The sequence below is a fragment of the Ixodes scapularis genome, unplaced genomic scaffold, assembly GCF_016920785.2.
Source record: "Ixodes scapularis isolate PalLabHiFi unplaced genomic scaffold, ASM1692078v2 ptg000225l_1___fragment_3__unscaffolded, whole genome shotgun sequence".
NCBI classification, from domain to species: Eukaryota; Metazoa; Arthropoda; class Arachnida; order Ixodida; family Ixodidae; genus Ixodes; species Ixodes scapularis.
The window spans coordinates 449478-473449 of record NW_024609942.1 but is presented as its reverse complement, the minus strand read 5'-3'; the positions used below and the strand labels follow the sequence as shown (position 1 = coordinate 473449).

Below are 23972 nucleotides of genomic sequence, written 5' to 3'. Positions count from 1 at the left end.
AAGAAAGCGCCGGCGACGCGAGGCGGCAAGCGAGAGATCGTCTGCTTCTGCTACGCTAGGATCGGTTTGGGCAAAGAGAAACGACGACAGTCGCAAAACTGCGGCACATGTCTCGTACATACCGTGGTTCCGTGCAAATTAGAAGAAAGAAAAAAAAAGGAGTCAGCGATGCGCGGTTTTGGGTAGAGTTTAGTGCGCACCAACGCTGTCATATTGCTTCGTATCGCGATCGTCTGTCACCACCGTCGTCGACGTCCAGTGCGTACGCCGAATAAAGTTGTTTACATAAATGCCTGCGTGTCCTTAACGCCCAATTTTTTAAGAAAAAAAAATGCGCTGGACGTATTTTCTCGGAAGCATTTGCAATAAAAGTTGATAATTATGTTTCGATCATTAAGTTAGCAGACGACCGTCTGAGTTTGCTGCACGCAGACATGGATGTTGCCGGTCCATCACGGATGCCTCCCAAGGTAAAGAAATCAAATTGGTCCGAAGATGATAAGTTTCAATTGGTTTACGAAATCGAGAAACGAAAACGTATAATTAAGAACAAATTTAACAACAATATTACAAAAGCTGCTAAAAGAAAAGCGTGGCAAGAGATCGCATCCGTGATGAATTCGCGGCGTCCGTCGACGCTGCGCACTGTGCCGCAACTCAAAAAGCAGTGGCAGAACCTCAAATCTCGCAGCCGCGCGGAACTGACCCTCTCGAAGAAAGCACACTCCACGACCGGTGAGTTTACTATACATATGTTTTTACTACACATAAAAATGAAGCACACATTCTGTTGGCTAAAGAAGTTTTTTATCCACTTTCTCATTTTCTTGGCTAAATTATAGAAGAAATTAAGATATCAAGCTATTAATACAATCAAATCAAAACAATGAATGTGCTTGCTGCAATCAGATAAAATTTAATGCTCAAACAAAATATAGAGAGAACCTTGTCTTCCACAGGCGCAGGGCGCAACGACCACACGCTGACACCGCTGGCTGAGGCTGTGCTGGCGGTCATCGGTTCCACAAGCCCCAACCTTCTGGGTATCGAAGGAGGCGTAGACACCGACGAGTGAGCTGTCATGTTACTGCTATTTGTACGAAGTCTAGCCTTTCGAGATTCACACAATTGGGGGTTCTACTAGCAAAGCTAATATTGTATTCATAATCATATCTGAAGTTCGCAAGTACTAAATACTGGGCCACTCAAAGAAATGTTCTGGTGTGTTCTCTCCAGAGCAAGAAAGAACCGTGCACATCCAAGAACTCTAAAACTTCGAGCCATGTTACCTGAAGTTAAAGTCGAGCTAGGCATGTCAATGAAAGACCACTGCGCTCATCAATGATGATCATAAAAATAATATAAACAACAATAATAATAATAGTAATTATTGGATTAGGAGAGCCACGGCACTGCAGAAAGGCAGCAGCCCGTGCAAAGTACGCCCGCAATGCCACATCTTCTGATGGTGATTATGTGATGATGTAAGATCACGACCTAATCTTGGGAGATGCAAGATTAAAATGATGGTGATTATGAGCCGACATGTACATGGGGAGGACGACGCAGTCTTCTGAACATCGCAAGCGCCGTTGGCCGAGTCTTGAAAGTTTGGGAAAGAAAAATGATAGCAGAGTTAGGCTGGTACACTGCTGAAATGGTAGAAGGTATATCTTAAAAAGGTATCATGTAATCCGAACAAGACAAAGGGGATTGTTTCTACTACACTACCATTACAAAATACATTATACTCTCATGATTTCAAACTCCAGGAAGCCATGAATTTTGTTTGATTTATCAGAAATTTATCTAAATAATGATGCAAGATAAATATATGATTTGCCTTATGAGTGGCTTCACATACACAGAAGATATTTCATGCTTTCCTTTACATAGGCCTACTGATCATAACCAGGTATGCTACACATGAAACATTCGTGAAATGTAAGACAAAAGTTTATTTATCCCTCAAAAATGTTCATTGTTGTGGGCTGTTCAAAGAGCACATGACAGCTCAAAACGAAATTCAGTTTGTTCATCGGGTCAAGAAGTTGTCTAGTGTGAACTATTAAACGGGGGACACGTGAACAATAAAAGCGGGCACTGCACCACAGTTTTCATAGCAACTTGTGAGGACGTTGTGACTTGCCCATGCTATGCCACTTAAATTCAATGCCGTTGTCCTGTAATTCATATTTTTTGTTCTTGCAGCCCTTTTGTTTAGTACACATCTTTCCGAGCATCGGTGCACTGCAGAGGGAACACCCATGGATCTGTTGCTTCTCCGCAATGTGCCGGCGCTCGGTGTACGCCATGCTACCAGATCACAGCGTCTGCGCAAGTTGCTGTAGAAATTTCCGCATGAGCCCCGTTGAGTGCGCTTATCACCGAGCACCGGTGCATTGCAAAGAAGCAACAGCTCCATGGGTGTTCCCTCTGCAGTGTACCGGTGCTCGGAAAGAAGCACACTCAACAAAAGGGCTGCAAGAACAAAAAATATGAATTACAGGAAAACGGAATTTGGTTTAAGTGGCATATGGATACACTAAGAACATAGCGAGACAACCACACTTAGGAAATTTGTTTGAATTAACCAGAAGTATAATATCCGAGTTCGAATTATCGCAAGACTACCGTATACAGGCTAGACTTTTATGAAGTGAAGCTGAACTATGACAAACAGCAAAAAAATATATTGTTTTATGTTGAAAATTCTACTGCTACAAAGACCCAAAGGTCACAGACACAAAGCTTGGACCTCATTTGCTTCAGGTCCGTTGTATTGAGATGGCAAGTCAAATGAATGAAGGCACAAAGCTGAGACAGTCTGTTGCATAAACATATTTGTGCGAGATTAGTGCTCTGAAATCTCGCTCATTTCGTAGGTAGCATTCACTGTCACAGCTGAGTTCGCTGCTGCTGAGCATATGCTGACGTCAAGCTCTTGCAACACTTCCAACATGCACATTGCATACCATGAGGAATGTCTTTTCTGAAATAAAACCACCTTGAAAGGGTGAACAGTATTGATAAATAAAAGAAATCAGAAGTAATCCTGAGCAGTCAGTTCAAATATGGTGTACAGTGAGTACAATTTATTAAGCACCGACCAGTAGACACTACCACTAAATTTGGAATCACCCTGAGCAGATCTGTTGCTCAACATGGTAGTCTTTGACATAAAACAGAATTGTAGGGACAAGCAACCAGAAATATCTGGCCGGCATCAACACTGCCAGCTGGATCTCCATGAAGCCAGCTGTTTTCACAACTAATAGCCGCAACAGTCAAGATCGGGCTTGACCTGCACACTGTAGGCTGGCTTTACTAAAGCCCACATACTTTCACAACTAATAGCAGCAATGGCCGAGAGCTGAGGAGTCGAGCTTGATCCACATGCACACAAAAAGCATGAATGAAATACAAATAAGAGTGTTTCAAATTATGTACAAGGGTGACAAGACTGACATTCTGGTGTATTTTCCTTAGGGCCAGCACAGCACCAGTCAGCGTGCAGCCAATTACTGACGAGGAGGTTGGAGAGGACAGAGTCCTGAACTACGAAGTTAAAGTGGACCCCGGGGTCGCATTCCTCGAGGTGCCGGAGTCCGAAGAAACGCAGGACTACGAGCCTCCGGACTGGCCGATGGACGAGGATGAGGCACCCGTGGAGCCTGGTGCAGCAGCTGCGCTGCTACGTCGGGAGGGGCCTCCTCCTGTGGCAGGGGGACCGCCTGAGGCAGCAGCTGCTGCTGAAGGGCGACCGGCACCACTGGGCCGGCAGGGACCACCTCGTTCACGACCGCTCTGGAGGCCCAGCGCACCACCCGCAGGCTCGGCAGCCAGCACACGGGCTGCAGACAAACAGTTCTATAAGGACATCATGGAGCAACATCACGAGAACGTAAAGTTAGAACGGCAGTGCCTCCTTGCCAAACTGAAAGCGACGGAAGAGCAGGCAAGGGCAGCAAGGGCAGCCTGCGAGGCTGCCGAAATGATGAAAAAGGCTGCAAACTTTTATATTGAACAGGGAGAAAAAATTTTCATGTTACTTGGGAAGGCCCTACAACAAGACCCTTAAAGGGGAGGAGGGGCCTTTAGTTTTGCAAAGAGGCACTGCCGTTTTAGCTTTACTTTGTAAATACAATAAACAGTTTTTTTTTGGTTAGTTCTCTTCAATGTCTTTTTGGTTCCAAGTATGCAAAAAAATTCCACTGCATTATGTATTTCATTTAGCAACATGAAAAACTAAAGAAATGATGCATCATAAAAAAATGCAACGACTTTTACACACTCAGCTAAGTAAAAGTGAAAGTCATTAGTGTAATAAACACGCGTAAAGACCGCACCCGCAAAAAAAAATGTTTGCCTTGCGCACCATTGCATTTGTACAGGCCTGAGCGATGTCACCGCCGACGTGGCATGCAGTCAGCATCAAAGCTTTTTTTTTCCTTTGCAATCCTTACAATCATCTCCCTTCTTGCTGCCTTTGTCGAAGTTGCTTAAGGCATATTCAGCCAAAACACCTAACTATTCATCTCCCTTTTTATGTTTGAGCAACCTTCATCTATGATCCACTGACGTCAAAGCCGAGTGGGAACGACAACGAAAGAAAGTACAAACTGCAGGTCCAAAATGGAAGCGCAGCGGCGTAAAGGCCCATACACACAGTTTCGTTTCAGTGCGTTTGACTGCACTGTATCGAAAAGTAGCCACAACTCCTTGGGCTGCCTGTGGTTCATATAAAACAAAGCAACTAACTTGCTTATCAGACGGCAAACAAACCGGGGCCCCGCACCATGCTGGTGATTGACTTCCCACCACATGGAAGCACTTACCAAGGCATAGGATGCCACAAATTGCCCGGACATGCACTGATGTGCACCATATTTTCTACAAAACTACCTGGTTTTTGGCATGCGAACTTGAAAAACTGTGCCAAACTTACGATGACGACATTCAACCAGCCTGTACGGGATATTTCGGCGTTGGTAAAGTGTGCTACGAGCAGAAAGTTCCAATATGCCACCGACAAAGTTTTGATGCGAAAGGCTATTGTGTCGGAAGAACAAATTTAAATATGCGGTTCAAGGCATAACTGGAATCCTGCAATTATTTGACCAGCGGCTCTAAACGCCACTCATAGTAAAGTTATGAGTTAGTGAAGTATTGATAAACAATGCAAGGATCCATATGTCATGGACCGCAAAGGCCGATGTTTCGGTGGCAGCGTTTCAGCGAGCATGCATTTGGGGGCCACTGCCGACTGATCATTGCCTGGCCGAGCTCGCGGCGAGGCATGCTTCCCGTACTCGGCGAGGAGGCCCCGAAGGTGCGCTCAAAACATAGAAACTACATCATGAAGATAAAGGCAAAGGGCATCGTTATCATGAACAGGCAAGGCTGATGCAAAGAGTGTGTGAACATAAATGTTAAAAAGTGTTGTCAATGCACCGCCACGAAGAGTCCTGCCAACTGTGCAGCCGCAGCCCTCCTCTGCCACTCGGACTTTCTTTTCTTTGACAGTTACTCTGTTGCGGGGCGACTCAATGAAACTATCGCCGCGATACATAGCAAGTGCTACAGCTGAATCAGGCGCATTTTACCATAGCTCTCGCTGCAAATGGCCGTCGCCTCAACCACCAGTATATAGTCGACTACAGACATGATGGTTGTAATCACATTCTGCTTGTACAGTGGCGTCGAAACGAAATAGGGGGGCGGGGGAGAGACTGCCCCCCCGACAGGTCAGAAATTTAATGGAAAAGATATGGGGGAGGAGTGCAAACTTGCCCTTCCCCCCCACCACTGTCGCCCTCCCCATCTGCTGAATGGTCCTGATGTCTCTGTGCTTGTAATCACCCATTTTTTCTGACAAAAACTTTTACTTCAGTGTCCTATTCGAAAGTTTCTGGCAATAGCCACAGTTTCAACAGACTGTTCATGGTGACTGTTGTGTGTAGAGTGGTGGCACCATCGGGGACACGGACCGCAATTCTAGAAGATTACGCCACACCGCGGAAAAAATGCAACGCACGCAGTCAACGGCCAACGCCAGCCAGTGAACCTATCATGTCTTCATTACGTAGCCTTTGTATCTTGAGTCAATAAATAGTTCATGTTATCCGGTCATCATCTACTGGCCAGGATCTATCATGTGGTGATGAGGATAAGATTGCATAGAGACTGCCGCACTCTACGGCCCCACATCGGAACGTACAGGTGAGGCAGAAGGTTTGTGAACATCGCCCTTTGTTCGGGTACCCCCCTTGTACCCTCGACAAGAAATGGCGACCCTGGGACAGATAGGAGAATTCAACCCTGCGTTTCCGGAGAAGTGGGACGCCTACGAGGCAAGATTGAACTTCCACCTCGAGGCCAACGATATCACCAACCCAACCAGAAAACGTGCTGTTTTTTTTTTTAGCGTTTGCGGTGCTGCCATTTTTGACTTAGTACAGTCACTATAGTATACTCGCGTTGGCAACTCCCAAAACGAAGACCTTCAGCCAACCGTCGGAGATTGTACGCCAGAATGCCTTTACCGGCGGAATCAGGGTCCCGAGAAGTCTGTGGCCTTATTCATTGTGGAACTACGGCAGTTGTCACAAAACTGCAACTTTCCAAATCTCACGGAAACACTGTGAGATCTACTCGTGTGTGACCTGAGGGATGAAACTCTTGAAGCTCGACTTTTCGCAAAAAAAAAAACTCTCGTTCAAGATCGCTCAGGAAGAAGTGCTGGCAGCTGAAGCGGCGGCTCAAGGCACCACGATGTGAGGGGAGGAGAACCAACTGTGGCAACCAACGTTGCCATACATCAGGACTAAGAGGAAGGAGAAAACACGCTTAGGCAACCGACAAGGAAACAGTATACCACGGGAAAACAAAGCCTTGCAATGGGTGCAGAGGAGCTCACGCACGGGAGTATTGTCAATTTAAGGATGCCCAGAGTCACTTATACAGAAAAATCGGCCGCATCGACTGTGTGTGTCGCATGAAACAATGAGCGCAGAGCAGGCCATGGGAACAAGAGGATCCAAAACCATGGCGAACGTTCTGAACTTGAACACACAATCTGATGATATGTACGATACTAACCAACTGGCCCCGCCACAGGCATCGCAGACACGTAAGCACCGGACGTCGGCAATGATGGAAGTTGACTAGGGGTCAGAGTTATCGATCATCCCAGAACAAACAAATGAGGTCATAAAGAAGATGCTGCACCGGGTGAGCCATTTCAATCGCTAGTCAGATTTCCATTGCAATACGGTGCAGATAAAGGGGGTGTATAAGGTCCATGTCAAGCACAGCAGTTTCGAAGGAGACCAGAAACTGCCAGTAACACAGGGACAGTGGACAACCCTCCTTGGCATGGACTGGTTTAAACCATTGGGAATCAGGCTGCTAGGGGTAAATAAGGTCACAGGGCTGTCTATTGAAGGTGTGCTTGCAAAGTACGATGGCGTTTTTGGGTAAAAGATTGAGAAGTTTGAGGGACCCCCAGTATCGCAGCACCTTGACTTTACAATGATGCCAATCCGCATAAAACCCTAGCAAATGCGCTTTGCGCTCACGCTTAAAATTGACGCTGAACTTGATTGCTTTATTGAACAAGGCATTTTCGAGCCGGTCATGCAACCAAAGTGGGAGACCCCGATTGTGACGCCCATGAAGGCAACTGGAAACATTAGAATATGCGGCGCCTACAAGTGCACTTTCAACAAGGCACTGGCTCAACACCCGTACCTGACACCCATGGTACAGCACCTCCTGACATCACTCTCGGGGGGGGGGAGGCTGTTTGAAAAACTGGATTTGGCAGAAGCTTACCAGCAGCTGGTGATTGATGAAGAAGCGGCGGAGGCACAAACGATCACAACCCATCGAGGAGCATTTCGAGTGAAGTGGCTACGGTTTGGAGTAAATGTTGCTCTTGGGATCTTTCAGAGCTTCATGGACGACCTCCTAAAGGGGATCACCGGGGTTGCGTCATAATTCGATAACGTTCTAATTGCTGCAAGCACCAAAGAAGAGTTGGCAGGCCACCTCGAGGAAGTCCTGCACCGTCTTGCTGATGCTGGACTCAGGGTAAGAAGTGAAAAGTGCCATTTTGAAGTGTCGCAGCTCGAGTTCCTGGGATTTCTTATTGACGAGACGGGTGTGCACCCAACAAAAGAAAAGGTGAAGGCGATTCATGAGGCACCAGTACCAACAAGCAAACAGGAGCTACAGGCTTCCCTAAGACTGCTAAACTTCTATTGCATCTTTCTACGAAAAAGGCAGCAGTGGCCGAGCCACTACGTCAGCTACTTGACAAAGAGGCACGGTGGGAGTGGACGCCTCTTCATGAACAAGTTTTCAACGAACGCAAGCAGCTGCTGTCCTCAGCAAGTGCGCTGCACCATTATGATGAAACAAAGCCCTTTGTGCACACTTGTGATGCCTCGCCATAAGACATACATTAAAGCTGTACTTGGCCGTCGACCGGAATATGACAAAGAGGTCCCCGTCGCATTTTACTCCCGCACATTGACATCTACTAAGCCAAACTATGTTCAAATCAACAAAGAAGCCTATGCAGTGCTGGCAAGCGTAAAGAAGTTCCACGACTACACGTATTGCCTTCGAGATCATAACACCACAAACCACCTTTGGGACTGTTCACACCTGCAAAGCAAATGCCATACATCTTGTCTCCACGAATGTTGCGTTGGACGATCCTACAGAATGCTTATAACTACAGTTTGGATCATTGACCTCGGAAGGACATACAACATGCCGATGCATTTAGTTGCCTCTCACTTACCATTCCAGAGTTTGTGGTGCCACCTCCTCTAGAAGTTTTGTTTCTGGAGAACACATCCAATCCACCGCTCCACGCCAAGGACGGCGCACAAATGACAGCAAAGAACACCGTTTGAAGGGTTCTCAACTGGGCTCTGAAGGGTTAGCTGCCAGGCGGCCTTGAGGCAAATTTCCAGCCATTCAAGATTCGACAACATGAGATGCCGGTTCACAAAGGATGTATACTTTGGGGGAACAGGGTCGTAATTCCCCCAGAAGGCAGGAAGGTGTTGCTGGAGGCCCTCCATGTCGGACATCCTGGCATCGACCAAATGAAGGCTCTGGCTCGCAGCTATGTGTGGTGGCCCAAGATGGACAGAAGCATAAGAAGAGCATGTGATCAAGTGCATGGCATGCCAAGAGTCACGACCTGCACCTCCTCGTGCCTCAGTAGACGCATGAAATGCAACTCCAGCACCGTGGTCTCGGATGACGGGGCTCAGTTCACCTCCGAAGAATTCCGCACATTCTTGAAAGCCGGTCTCATCAGACACATCACGTCAGCACCCTTCCACCCGTCAACTAACGGACAAGCAGAGCGCATGGTGCACACAACGAAAGATTCGCTACAGCATATTGTAAAAGGGAACATGAGGGCAGCATCTGACCAGTTTTCTGCTACAGGAGCATGTAACACCATGCATGATGACAGGCAAGAGCCCAGTGGATATGCTGATGAACAGGAGGTCGAAGACGATACTTGACCGACTGCACCCAGACCTGACTGAGAGCATGAGGAAGGGAGCTGATGAAAATTCCAGCGAAGGAGCCCAACCGAAGTCACGAATGTTTCGAACAGAAGACCCAGTATTCATATGCAGCTACAGCAGTGGCCCTTCATGGATACTGGCGACAGTGGTTGAAATGACGGGTCCAGTTTCCTACAAAACCCGCACCCAGGAGGGCATTATCATGCGACGTTCTGTCGACACGGTGTGTAGGAGCGGTGCATTGAGAGTTGCAACAGACAGCATCAGCCATGGAGAACGGCAAGCTGCTCGTCCTGAACCACCCGGGCACCCGGATACAGGCAGCGCAGTGCAAACGTTGGTGATGGGCCCAGTGCAAGATGTGGATGTGGCCAGGCAGAAGAGATCAGACGGGGCTCGAGCTCTTCGAGAAAGAGTTCACTTAGGGGGAAGGAGTGTTGTGTATTGTGGTGGTACCATCTGGAAACAGATGCCAAACCTAGAAGACCATGCTACACCGCGCGAACATTGCAAAGCATGCAGTCAACGGCCTACACCAGCCAACAAACCTGTCACGTTGTCATGTAGCCTTTGTATCTTGAGTTAATAAATAGTTAATTGTATCTTGTCGTCATCTACCGGCCAGGATCTAGCAGTGACTATACTTGAAGTGTACTGAAAAAAGTTTGTTAGTTACGGCCTCATTATTTCAGGCACAGTATGATCAGACCGTTTAAAAAAAGTTGGCCCCGAGATATTCGTAGACAGCATGATTAGTACTTGTACCTAACTAATTCAAAAACAACCCTTACCTCTAACCCTTACTTTTTTTTTTCCAGTTTTCTGTGCACCTGGTTGTATGCGCACTCCGCTGGCGTGTCTACCCAGCGGTAGGGCACGATCAATCACGGCCATCGTAGCCGATCGCCATCCACGATGACGAACCCGTTTGAAGTTCCTCCTCCGAAGTTGTCTCTGATACAGCTCTGCGATAGCATGTGGAGGTCATGGGTGCTTCCTTGCCACTTGGCGACCACCTCACGATCTGAGAGCATATGCCGACCACCAAGAGGACTACCTACTTGTCCGGCGTTGGTTCCGAGGAGCTTCGCTGCTGGTGACCACCTGAAGTGGAGAAATATGTCTGGGATTCGTTCATGACAGACAATAAAAATTCTAGCGCAGTTTCGATTCAAATATATATAGCCACGCCATAACAATTCCTAGCGAAGGTTCATAAACACTGCTATAACGTATCAAGCTACTCGCTATCTTCCAAAATGTTTTGGAACATGACGTCCGTCGGGAGTTGACGCTGACATTTTGAGAAACTGTTTGCTTTTCCGACTGTTTTTAAACACAAAACACATCATTTTACAAAGAAAGGATTGCCTCGGAACTGTACCTCGGCAAACTCCGTGTTCCTCGGGTTGAAAATCGTCTGAACAATAAGACTACGTACTACGTCTTGCTTTCCGTTCCTTCTTGAATGGATGGCGCTGCATTTGTGTCAGGAACTGAACCGCAAAAATAAGTTATAATTATGCCAAACTTATTCACATTTGCCTTTACGAAACAGCACAACTAAACAGTGGTGTTATTGATATTATTTCTTACCTGAGCACTTGCACCAGGACGTGGGTGACCAGTCAAGCTCACAGGAAAACAAGCGATTGCGAAACCACCAAACCGAAAACGAAACAGTCGTGGCAGGCTTTCCTCACTTTCCTGTCGAAGACGTCGATGGCGTAGAAGTAGTCTAAACTCGCTTTAACGAAAGCATTCACCCGGTAAAAATGACTTGTAGCCGGTGCGTAGTGGCTGGTGGTAGCCACGTCCGACATTTTGTTTTCTCGTGTGGTCTCATCTTGGGTCTCAGCTGAGACCCAGCGTAAGACGCCGGTTGAGCCGCTTGCTCGAAACGAAATCGGAACCGTCTCAGTCAAGTCAGAACTTGAGTTCGGTACCTACAACGGAGTGAGCAGTACCTCGAGAGGGAATCTGGGGAAAACAGGGGAAAGCGAAGAATACAGACGTGGATGGCGACACGGGGTCGTCTGCTTCAGCTACGCCGCGATCGTTTTGGGCAGCGACGAACGACGACCGTCGTTTAAGCGATGTAAGCCATTTGGCGAGTGACGAGACAAACGACGGCAACCCCTTTTGCTGTTGCTCGGTCACTCTCGCGACAAGGCAAACCGCATCAAAGCGGCGGGGGCAAGCGACGAAGGTGATGAGCGACGTGGCCTCTCTAGAAATCCAAAAATCGAGCGACGCATCGCTTACATGCGGTTCAGCCTTAACTGCGTCATGTATTTCGTGCAAACCTCGCTTACATGTGAAAAGCGACAGCGAGCCGCGGTTCTGAACGTGTCGTCTGTCACCACCATCCAGCGCATACGCCGAATAAAGGTGTCTACAAAATGTTTGCTCGAGCTAAGGTGCCCCATTTTTTTAAGAAAAAGGAATAGCTCTGTACGTCGCCGGTCCATCACGAATCCCTTCCAAGGTAAAGAAGAAAGTAATTTGGTACGTAGATGAAAAGTTTCAATGGGTGAAGGAAATGAAGAAACGAAAACGCGTAATTCGAGAGATATTTTACAAGATTACATAAGTTGCTAAGAAAGAATGTCAGGAGATCGCATCCGTGCTAAACTCGCGGCATCCATTGACGCTTTGCATAATGCTTCCTTTGAAACGTTTTTATTTAACGACGAAAGAAGTGGGCACTACATGCCCAAAACATGCATTTTGCAGCTGCAGAGTTGACAGTTTCTACGAAGGCACACTCCACGACCAGCGAGTTATACGTGTTACTGCACATAAAAATGAAACATTCTTTGTGCTGAAGGAATTTTGTTTGCTTCTTATTTTCCCGGCTAAATTATATAAGTAATGAAGAGTTCTGGATTTTACCACAATCAAGCAAAATTCTGTGCTGAGGGAAATTTTATTCACTTCTCATTCCCCAAAATAAATTATAGAAGCAGTCAAGAGTTGTGTATTTCAACCATTTAATACAATCAAGTTAAAACAACGAATGCGCTTGCCGCAATCAGCCGAGATTCAATGCATCAACAAAATATAAAAAGAGCCTTGTCTTCCACAGGCACAGGGCGCAACAACCACCAACTCGCACCACTGGCTGAAGCTGCGCTGGCAGTCGTCAGTACAAGCCCAAACCTTTGCTGGCATAGAAGGGGGCATCGACACCAATTAGCGAGCTGTCATGTTACTGCTGTTTCTACGGTTACACTTGAATTCATGATGTGCCATTTGATGCAGTCAAGTCTAGAGCCTTCAGGTTTACACAAATAGCGGTTCTACTAGCAAAGCTAACATTGTATTTATAATCATATCTTGGGTATGCAGTACTAAATACTAAGCCCAATGGAGGAAACATTCCGGCATGTTCCATCCAGAGCAAGAAGAATCCATGCACATCCAAGAACACTAAAACTTAGAGCCATGTTACTCGAGTTAAAATTCAAGGTCGGCATTCCAGTGAAAGGCCACTGCACTTATGGATAGCAGACTTAGTCTGCTACACTGTTGAAATGCTAGAGGGTACATTTTCCAAGAGTTATGCAATGCTAACGATACAAAGGTGATTGTGTTTCCACCACACCATCATTACAAAATACACAGGCTAGAAGTTTTGCGAAGTGAAGCCGAAACATGACAAGCAGCAACACAAATTTCTTTTGTATCGAAAACTACATCTGGGTAGATACGAAAGTCACAAACACAACACTTCGAACTACTTTTCTTTGGGTTCATTGTATTGAGATGCCAAGTTAAATCAATGTAAAGACAAAGCTGAGAGTCTGCCACGAATATGTATAAGATTGGCCTATCTCACTCATTTAACAGTTAATGTTTACTGGTGTGGAAAATCGAGAAGGATGAAGTGAAAATGACAGCGATACTTGGAAGACGACGAGGAGGCAGGAGGTTTTTTTGTTGTATACCTTGAACTATAACAACGGCCGATTAAACGGTACAACATTTACTGCTCGGACTATTTAATTCTTAACTGAGAAGGATCCTCGACATTTTGGAGCCGAAACCCGGGAAACTGCTTCACGACATCACCACCGAGCCGAGACGAAGCTGCAAATGTACCAGGTACTGGTGACTTTCGTTGCTAACCCTAACAGTGGAACTCTGAGACTTTAACGACGGAGGCAAATCATCGGGATTGTAACGCGAAGATCTTTCAAGAGGGATTCCTGCCAACCAAGCGAAAGCCAATCGACTCTAACGAATCGCAATGGACAGACTGAAGGCGAAGCGTACCACTTGACGAGCCCAAAATACCAGGATGATAAACGACGCTACCACACTGCTGAACAGCCCTGATATAGACCTGAGCAGGCTCATCGGATGCAAAGAACGCCTGACTACGAGCAACGCGGAGCTTGATAGAATTAACGAGGAGTTAGAGCCGCTGCTATCAGCAGAGTTGGAGGACGAGTACGCTGCTGCTGCCGAATGTCAAGGCCATGCCGTCATGTTTATTGCGCAGCTTGGCTTCAAGATTGCGGAATTGGAGAACAGTAGACGCCCCATGGTTCAGGCGACAGCAACGACTACGCCCAATGCGCATGACACAGTCTTCAGGATGAGTGGATCCAGACTACCAAAACTGGACATCACTACTTTCAGAGGGGACGTCACCCAGTGGCAGACGTTTTGGGAACAGTATGAAGGAACAATTCACTCAAATCGCACGTTGTCAACGATGGATAAATTTCATTATTTGCGCCGCTACTTGACTGGAGACGCAGCAGCTGCAATAGCAGGGCTACCCACAACGGAAGCGTGCTATGCTGATGCCATTCAACTACTAAAGCAACGTTTTGGTGATCAAAAGAGGATAGAGCAAGTACACCTGGCGGCCCTTCGAAATCTTCCCCGTGTTCGATCTTCTACAGACACCATGGGTCTGAGGAACTTGTACGACACTATGCAGCTGAACATTCGAGCTCTCAACTCACTAAACGTGCCGACCGGAAGTTTCGCGGCCATGCTTTGCGATATCCTCATCACATCGATGCCTCATGACATTGTGGTGCAATACTACAGACAAGTTTCATACAAGGCTCCAAACAATGCAGCAGCAGAGGAGGCAGGAGGTTTTTTTGTTGTATACCTTGAACTATAAGAACGGCCGATTAAACGGTACGACATTTACTGCTCGGACTATTTAATTCTTAACTGAGAAAGATCCTTGACAACTGGTGGCCATAGCTGAGCTCGTTGATGCTGAGCAAATGCCGACGGCAAGCTTCCACAACAATTGCAACACGCACATTGCCCACACGAAGAATGTCTTTTTTGGTATATCAATAAGAAGTCATCCTGAGCCGTAAGCTTGAATATGGTGTCCAATGAGCACTGACAAGCATACCCCCTAAATTTGCATAACCACAAGCACATCTGATACTTAGCATAGTAGTCTTTTCACCATTGGAAAGAAACACAGGGACAAGCAACCAGAAAATTGGGTGGCTTGGACCTGTTATGACTTGTTTTGTATGGTTCCTAACGCCATCTATGCTGTCGCATACATTCCCAATAAAAGGCCAGCCCCATTAGAGCTAGCCACGCGGCCATGCAGCAATGCCACGCTCTTACCTTCGCAACCAACGTGTCTTTGTGACATTCCTACTAGAACACACCATATCAGCATCAACACTGCACACTGGCTCCACTTGAAGCCAGCTGCATTCACAACTGATAGCCACGACAGCTAATATTGGGCTTGACCTGCACAACGTATTTTGGCTCTGCTCGAGCCTAGCTACTTTTACAATAGCCACAACGGCCAAGACCTGAGGGATCAAGCTTGATCCACAAGCACACAAAAAGATTTCCTGAAACAAAAATAAATAAATAAATAAGAGTGCTTGCAAAATATGTACAGGGGTGACATGACACACAACCTTGCGGATTGTCCTCAGGGTCAACACAGCCCCAGCCAATGTGCGGCTAGCAACTGATGAGGCTGGGCCAGAAGTTGGGCTTTCAGCCACAAGGTCGATGTGGACTCCGGGGTCATTTTCCTCGAGGTGCCGGAGTTTGAGGGAACGAGACTACCAGCCTTCGGACTGGTTGCTGGAAGAGGACAAGACGTCCCTGGAGTCTGGTGCAGCAGCTGCTCTGCCACGCCGGGAAGGGCCTCTGCTACGCCGGGAAGGGCTTCTGCCACGCCGGGAAAGGCCTCTGCCACGCCGGGAAAGGCCTCTGCCAATGGCGGAGGGACCACCTGAGCCTGAGGCAGCAGCTGCTGCTGCTGAAGGGCGACCAGTACCACCGGGCCGACGACGACCGGGACCCCCTCGTCCACGACCAGCCTGAAGCCCCAGCACACCGCCCGCAGGTTCGGCAGCCGGCACACGGGCTGCAGACAGGCAGTATTATAAAGACCTGCTCGTGCAAGCCAGAAAACATGCCACTCAAGCAGCAATGCGTCCTTGTTTGGCTAAATACAGCCCTTGAAGAGCTCAGAACGGCACAGGCAGAGCGCAAAGCATCAAAAGAGACGCAGAATGCGACCCTATATGTTTAGAGAATGGTGCAAGACTGTTTTTGCCCTGCTTGGACTAGCTGCTTAAGAAGAAGGCCCTAAAGGAGGGGATTGTAGATATAATAAGCATATGTTTTCTGGTTAGTGCTCGTCGATGTCTCCACCTTTAGTATCTAGCATGCACAAATCTTCCACTGCATTATCTCGTTTGGCAGCATGCAGAACTAAAGAAATGATGGCTTCATAAAAGGTATGCAGCAACTTTTACACACTCAGCCAAGTAAAAGCGAACATCATTACTGTATAAACACGTGCAAGGGCCCCACTTCAAGAAAAATGTTTGCCTTCCACACCACCGCATTTGTACAGGCTTGTGCAATGTCACCGCATGCAGTAAGCGTCAATGCTTTTCTTCTCTTTGGACTCGTTACAATCCTTTCCCTTCTTGCTGCCTTTTGTCAAAGTTCCTTGAGGTAATTTGAGCCAAAATCCCAGCACATTTGTCTTCTTTTTGCATTTCAAGAAGACGACAAATGCATCCACCATTTGCTGATGTCAAAGCTGAGTGGGAGTGAGAATGAAAGAAAGTACAAAATGCAGCTGCAAAATGGCAGTGCAACGTCGTAAACGCTCATACACGCAGTTGCGTTTTAGTGTGTTTGACTGCATTACATCGAAAAGTAGCCATGAGTCGGCGGATTGTCTGTAGTTCACATAAAACGAAGCACCTAATTTGCTTATCACGCGGCATACAAAGTATATATTTACTTGTTACCTGCAGTCGCAACGCAGTCTAACGCAACAGACTGATCTGACTGAGAATTCGGCACATGCGTGGTGCCACCATAACTTTAGTTCAGAGGAGGCAGACGGCGGTGCCAGGACAATGCACGAGAGGACTCGTACCATCTCGTGCTTACACAAGCAGAAAGACTGAAGTTCTCTTGATGCATTGCAGCAGTGGTGGTGCAGTCAAACTGGCTGGTGAGATCGGTCTATTGCCTGTATGGGCCTTTACGCAAGACTGCCACTCAGGAATGTGTTTCCACAGAACAAGAGATACTGCAAGAAAGGCACGTTTCAAAACCAAGATTGCGATTCAGTGTAACGAATCCCTTCGATTTTTATTTTTTTGTTTTGTTTTGTTGTTGCTACATTTCTTTAGCGGGAGTGGTCTGTCAAAGCAGGCCGTGAATCCCAAAAAGAAGCGACCGGGGACTGGCTCGCTTACAAGGAGGTTATAAGGGGCAGGAGGTGGCGCCCGTATTCTCCATACATGGAGCGAAGTGTAACGGAAGTAGGTGTGACCATGAACTCTTCTCACCCAATGGGGCGCTCGTCAAATTGATTTTTGGGGCAAACAAGCCTCGTCGCCATGGCATTTCCGTGGCAACGCTGTTGTTTGCCCCAATATTTCAAGACAGCGATGGCAGCGTCCACTGAATCGGTGTCGAACAGGCGAGATTTGGTGCCCAACAGTTGCCTGACCAGTAGGAAGTGGGTGTGTAGCGCACGCTCTCGACACCGCGAGACCGTGCCTGGAGCGTCGTCTAGAACGAGCCGTCGTAGCGCGGCTTTGGCAAGAGATCGCGTGTCAGTCGTCGTACACAAAAACGTTGAGAATTCCATCGCGGGTTGAGAAAGCCAAACAAACCCTGCTTCCTGAAGATGTTGGTTTCACTCCGCCGTGATGAGAATGCGCGTTCGCAACGAAACATCTTTTGGTGCGCCGATCGAATCGAAAGCCAGCCGCGACAGCGAGCAGACGAAGCAGACCGCAGGCATGGAGCAGACATAGCCCAAGCCTAACGACCGAGCGGAGAGCAGACGATGGGAGCCTGGTTGAATTTAGTTTGGATGAGAGCGCGTCGGTGCGCGAGGCAGTCTGGGCTTGGGTTCTTTTTCCGGCGTCACTGGGTACGACGTCATGCCAGGTCCTGCCCTATTTAAACGTCCTTGCTCTCTTATCTCAACTCCGCCTTGTGTACTGTGTACTGTACGCATCCTACCGAGAACCGATTGCTTTTTGTGTGTGTGTTCTGTTGTGCCACGCCGAATGTATCTAAGAGAAACTTCCTGCGGTCTGGCTTGTTTATGTTAAGGCCGCCTTGTGTATGTGTACCACCCAGAATCAAAGGTTTGTTTTGTTTGTGTTTGACTTGTGTTCGGTTCAACCATGTGGGGAAGCCAAAGGGAAACGGTAGGGGCACAGCTCGTTAGCGGAAAGGCAACTTTTTGTATGCGCTGAACGGAGAATGTTGGCTGACCGCGTACACCACCGCCCAATGACGCTGTTCCAGCTGGATGAAGTGTGAAAGTAGCGTTGTGTTTGTTGTTTTTCTGAAAACCACAAAATTGAGTTTTGATTGGAGCGAAGAAGCTTGTTTCTGATTCGTCAAAGCAAGTGTCTCCAGAATGCTGCTAGCTCTTGTATATAGAAGTGGACTGGCAGGAAAAAAGGCCAGAATCCAGAGAGCAGTCGGAGACTCTGCTCTCCTGTCCTGCGGTCGTGAAGACGGCAATGAGTTGAGCCTGCCGCTGGAAAGTCATTGTTCCCCATCGAGTTTTGTTGGTCCCTGTGTTGCGGCGTAGGTGGGTGAGGAAGTGCACCAGATGAAATCGTCCGACTGACTGGACCAAAACCATGAAAAAGGCATTCATGCCCCCTAGATCAGCGTCGATGGCAGATAAGACTCATTTTTACTTGTACTGCGCCCGTTCGCTTTGAGGCTGTGGCTATGTATTCAGCTACTGTTGGGTTTTCTGTTTGTCTGCTCACAACCGTGTGCTGCGCATCGCCTAGTTTTTTTGCGTGAGCTGTTTTTGTCATCTTGGTGAAGGCAGTAAATATCTTTTGATTTTCACCCTCTACCCTGTCATCGCTTTCCTGCTCACGTTTACACCATGAGTGGCCCGTTTTGTATGTCGACCAGTTGAATCATCTTTTTTTTTTCTTTTCTTCCTATGTGAGCTGTGGACTGTGTCTTTTTTACGTTATTTCTATTAATCAACAAAGGGGCCCACAGACATTGTGACAAGCTTGCACATGTATGGCAGTCCAGGTCTGTTAAAATGCTTTTGTTCTTTCCCGGTTCGAAATGGAGGTGTATTAGACCATTAATTTTGATTGCAAGTACATTAAGTGTTGGATGCACAAATATATATATTTTTTAAATCCCATGTGGCCAATACCTTGAAAAGATATCTTGTAACAAAAAGTGCTGCTCTTACACGAGTTTATAAGGGATAAACTTGTGTTTGTAGGCTTAAATCTCACCACGAAAGTGTTGGTGCACAATTGCATGTCGGCGCGCAACCCCATCGTCTGCTTCGGGTGGCGATGGAGGCACGGGAACCTCTGGTGGAAGGTCACAGTCACCTTCCCTGCACGTGTAGTGCTGTGCAATGTTGTGCATCACACAGCACGCCACAGCGATGGTGCAGCAGCGTTCTGGCAGCATCCTCAGCTCGGCGTGCAGGCAGTGGAAGCGGCGCTTCAGCTGCCCGATCGTCCTGCGATCGAAAAACTTCATTGGGCCCCTGGCACATTTTATATAACCTAAGGCAGGCTTAACTGCCACCCTTCTCCGGTACCACACTGCAAGAAACACAGTTAAGTGATGCCACTCGTTATCGGCAGGAAGGGGGAGGCACGGAGAGATTGTGTTCTGAACTAGCCTTGAAAGAGAACTGGTTCATTTTGACAGAGAGGGCACTCCATCCAAGAGGACTACAGTAAATAGACAAAGAGGGAGGAGAGGCTCATGTTTGCGAATGGTGCGGTGATGCCGCGAAGGTGAACAGACCTCTCAAAAAACTCTTTATGCTGATTTAATGGAGAAGAAGTGGATAGATGGACCCCTTGATTCGGGCACCAGCTATCCGCATTTATGAAACTGCCAGGCACGCCGAACATAATCTGGACACTCCATCAAATCAAGGTGCATCACCTGAATGTGTTTGCTGCATCGTGTTTTCTACGCAGACAGTGGAAAGAGGGTGCCACATAAATAAAAAATCAAGTTAGGCTTGCAACATGTACAGCAACTCACATCTTCTAACAAGACGTGCATCCCTCGTGGCATCAAGCACGCATTATAGGCTGTGGGTAAAAAGAATGTTCTCCACAAACAAGCACTGGGGCTGAGCTGTCATCAGTGTTTGTATCAGGTACCGCACTCATTTTGCATCTCTTTATTGACAAGACTTCCTATACTTAGGATAAACTTTCTGTGCAATGAAGAGAAATCTAAAGGGGCGGAGCTAACGGCTCTGTGTTATCACACCAAGCAGTTCTGTTAAGTTCTGGATTAACAGACCTGCACTTCCTGCAGTTCACTCCTTCGTATGAGAATTGCGGTTGGGGGCACTGAACTGCAACAGCCGAGATATTTTCCTACATTTCACCCGTTTCTAAACACAAGCGAACGCTTTGACTGAAGCACCCGGACCGACTTGCAAGGTAAATTACACAGGTTTCAATCTGGTAGAATTATATATGTCTTGCGACCGACATGAATATGGGGCATCAATTTAAGAAATGCCATGAAGTTCATCCGTGCTGCAGTTTTGAGGTTATCGATACGCTAACTCTTCTGGTGCTGAAAAATCATAGCGCTTACGCAATATACCGAAATAGGAACATTCCCAAGCAAAGGCGCAAAGTCAAATCCCATTCGGATCGCATTCAATTACTGCTGGCCCTAGGGGGATTCGGTGGTGCACCACAGCTCTGAAAATATATAGCGAAAGCGCATGCTGCAGAACCCAGAGATTCTGGGCTCAAAAGTCGTGGCTCAATTCCCACCCCTGCCAATGCACGTGAGAAAGATGCCATGTTTGTTCTGCAGGGAACAAGAAAACCTGCGGCAAATTTAAAACAAGAAACCCCGAAGGAGCTAAAAAGAAATGCTACAAGTCTGGCCCACCCTGACTAATATTATAGTAACATTGTGGAATGAAAGCTAAAAAGAACAATTTTAACTTGGTGGTGAAAGTAGAGTGAAGCTATATGCACTCCGGAGTGCATTTCGGAAGAAATGGCTATACTCACTCCGCAGAGAGCTCATGCCGATCGGGCCACCCTTTTCTAACGGCGCGGTATCACTGGGGAGCGTGTTAAGCCAGCCCCCCGCCTGCATTCACGCCGCTTCGCGGCGACAGTGTACGGTTGCTAATTACAAAACATAGCCAGTACATGCCACTTCGCGACGTCCAGTCTGCAAACTAAGCCCCGCCGTCCCCGATCGCACCTCCGGAAAGGGAGTCCCATACCATTTAGTTCTGCGAAGTTTCGTCGACAACATTCGGTTTTCTTAGTGATCATCGCAAAAAAGAAATGTCGTAAATATCGCCAAATGCCTCGACAAAACAAAATGTTCAAGAAAAAAGAAAAATAAAAGTAGACCTACTGCGGATCGAACCCGCGTCCACTTGCATACAAAGCAGACACCTTAACCACTATGCTATGCTATCGCTAAGAAAACTCGTTGTGACCATTCGTTTTATACGAGTTTAGCGGAGTGCGTATAGCCATTTCCGTCTGAAGTGCACTCCGGAGTGTGTATAGCTTTACTCGTGAAAGTATACCCAGCAAATTATTTTAGGTGAACTATATTTAGCTGTGCAGTGAAACGGCGTGCTTGGGCTCTGTAGCCCCTATCTGCAATGCCACGATGGTCACTTTGAAAATCTCGTTGTGACAGTTGTGTTTTTATACGAGAACCAAACCGTTTACGTCGTTCGTTTACCATTCTCTGGTCGAGGTGCACGACGTCGTGCGTATAGCCTTAGTCTTCTCTGAGAGCAGCTAGCTCTAAAGCCTACCTTTCGACCACGGACCGAGTCGTTGCGTGCGTCTGGTTGTACGCACACTCGGCCGGCGTGGTCGGCGATCGAAAAGGCGCCATCAACCAAGGCCTGCACGGGTAGCCGCTGTCGCCGATGAGGAGGCCGCCGTACGCGCCCGTTGCGAAGTTCTCCCCGACACTGCTCTGCGACAGCACGTACGAGTCGTGGACGCTTCCGGGCCACTTGGCAACCACGTTGAGAATCCTTGAGCGCGCGTCGACCACCAGCTCCACGTTGATGGAATGGTAGAAGTGTCGGTTCACGAACACTTCCTCGTGCAGCGGTGGCCCTTGGATCCGAACGTGGGTGCCGTCGATGGCTCCTACGACGCCCGGAAAGCCGTCCACGGCGTAGAACTGCCGCTGCAGTTCGGGGACTTCCGCTGCTGTTGGCCACCTGAAGTAGAAAATGTGATTTACACTGTCAGTTGAAAAATAAATTATAACGTTGGTTGAATCTAGCACATGTTCGATTATGACGTAGTCGGAAATTCGCATAAAGCTTGTCACGATCGAGTGTGAATCAGTACGTATTATTCGCTACTGTTTTGAAACGCACCCTCCTTTCCGAAACGTTCTTCAGTATCCACCAGCTACTCCCGCTAACATGTTGTGAAACACGTTGTTTTTTCGTAATGAGAAACACTCCATAATACAAAGATAGTGCCGAGGGTGCCGAGGACCACACCCACCATTACGGACCGTAGCAATAACCAGACATCGCTTTGAGCACGCATATCGAGGGCTAAATAATGGCGCTGCATGTTAGTGAAAAAAAAAAGGTTTTCTTTAACGAAAACAAGTTGAAGAAGTCTTTTCTCTCACGAAACAAGTTGAATAAGTCTCTGTTCCCCGAAATCCAAAATTACGTTGCAGCTGACTGGCCCACCGGCAAAAAGAAACGCTAGTGTTAGGACTTCTTTTTTTCTCACCGTATGAAGTGCGGCGCTTGCTTTGCCAGAGCCAGGGCCACTCGTCGCACGCACCGTGACGCTGTAGATTCATGCAGATGCAGAAAGTCCCCCGCCGTGATCAAGAAGGTGCCGGTAGCGAAGAATTTCAGCGCTAGGAGCACTTGAATCAGGACGGGGGTTGCATGGCTGCGTCTCGTTGGTCGTATGAGGTCGCTGGCCAAGACGTCGGCGATGTACATGATCCCATCGCGGCCAAACCGAAAACGACGCTGGAGGCCCTCTTCGTCGAAAACGTCGAAGGGGTGAAAGCGGTCGCGGAATACGCGGTCCCGCGACAGCATCCACGCGGCAAAGATGGCTTGGACCCGACTTGTCGTAGCCACGTCCGACATTTTGTTCACTCTGAGACCGCCAGTGAGCCTTCTCCGTGGCTGTCTCACGATCTGAGACTAGAGTTGAGTCAGAGACTCGGTTTTGGTCTCAAGTCCAGACTAAGTTTCGTTTCGAGCAAGTGGCTAACCTCTGAGACTGTCTCAGTTTGGGTCTCCGTTTGGGTCTCAGTTTGGGTCTTAAATCGGCCGCCAGCTAATTTGCTACGGGGCTGTCCCCCGGCTTGAGACACAACTTGAGTCAGAGACTCGGTTTCAGTCTCAAGTCCAGACTAAGTTTCGTTTCGAGCAAGTGGCTCACGTTCGGTCTCGGCTGAGACTGTCTCAAGTTGTGTCTCAACTCTTTCGAGCAAGCGGCCCCTGGTGTTGTAGCGTACCTGGATGATATCATCATCTCGGGAAAAACGAAACAAGAGCACAACGAGCGTGTGGAGGCTGTGTTGCGACGGTTGCAAGACGCCAGACCGAGGGTCAACAAGGACAAGTGCCAGTTTGGCAAGACAAGCGTAGAGTACCTTGGACACAAAATCGATGCTTCGGGGATTCACCCAAGTGCCAGCAAGGTTGCAGCAATCCACATCGCTCCAGCTCCAACTAACAAAAAATAACTGCAGGCCCCAAGCAGCACGTTGGGAATGGGCCATCGCTGGCAAGTGTACTATGGGAAACCAGGTTTTCGATGGCCCAAGCTTGGCCAAAGTGCTCGGCAATAGCAGTGTTTGCGTCCTCGTCTGGTGACTTGCCATTCA

The 23972-nt window shown here is 47.8% G+C and overlaps 2 protein-coding genes and 1 long non-coding RNA gene across 3 annotated transcripts; 1 reads left to right on the top strand and 2 right to left on the bottom strand.

Moving 5' to 3' along the window:
* Positions 1-3809: 3809 nt before the first annotated feature.
* On the bottom strand, positions 3810-11002 carry LOC115322729. Its single transcript, XR_005716498.3, has 3 exons — positions 10945-11002; positions 10622-10664; positions 3810-3854 (listed from the first exon to the last, which is right to left on the bottom strand). It is a non-coding gene; the product is annotated as an uncharacterized LOC115322729 (long non-coding RNA).
* Positions 11003-13863: 2861 nt separating this feature from the next.
* On the top strand, positions 13864-14706 carry LOC121833975. Its single transcript, XM_042287706.1, has one exon. It carries the CDS (start codon positions 13864-13866, stop codon positions 14704-14706), a length of 843 nt encoding a protein of 280 aa, XP_042143640.1.
* A 529-nt stretch (positions 14707-15235) lies between these two features.
* Positions 15236-23073, bottom strand: LOC115322746 (putative nuclease HARBI1). The gene is made up of 4 exons (XM_029983100.4): positions 22853-23073; positions 21898-22317; positions 19349-19584; positions 15236-15945 (listed from the first exon to the last, which is right to left on the bottom strand). The coding sequence occupies exons 1-4, from the start codon at positions 23071-23073 to the stop codon at positions 15638-15640; spliced, it is 1185 nt and encodes a 394-aa protein (XP_029838960.4). The 3' UTR covers positions 15236-15637.
* Between the last annotated feature and the right edge of the window lie 899 nt (positions 23074-23972).

Excerpts from the sequence above, each read along its gene's own strand:
- LOC121833975 (XM_042287706.1), top strand. The coding sequence starts at position 13,864 with ATGATAAACGACGCTACCACACTGCTGAACAGCCCTGATATAGACCTG.
- LOC115322746 (XM_029983100.4), bottom strand. The coding sequence starts at position 23,073 with ATGTACATCGCCGACGTCTTGGCCAGCGACCTCATACGACCAACGAGA. Across the intron at positions 22,318-22,852 it reads CAAGCGCCGCACTTCATACG|GTGGCCAACAGCAGCGGAAG; the intron begins GTGAGAAAAAAA and ends TTTCTACTTCAG. Across the intron at positions 15,946-19,348 it reads TGTGCACCAACACTTTCGTG|CCCGTGTGCCGGCTGCCGAA; the intron begins GTGAGATTTAAG and ends GCCTGTCTGCAG.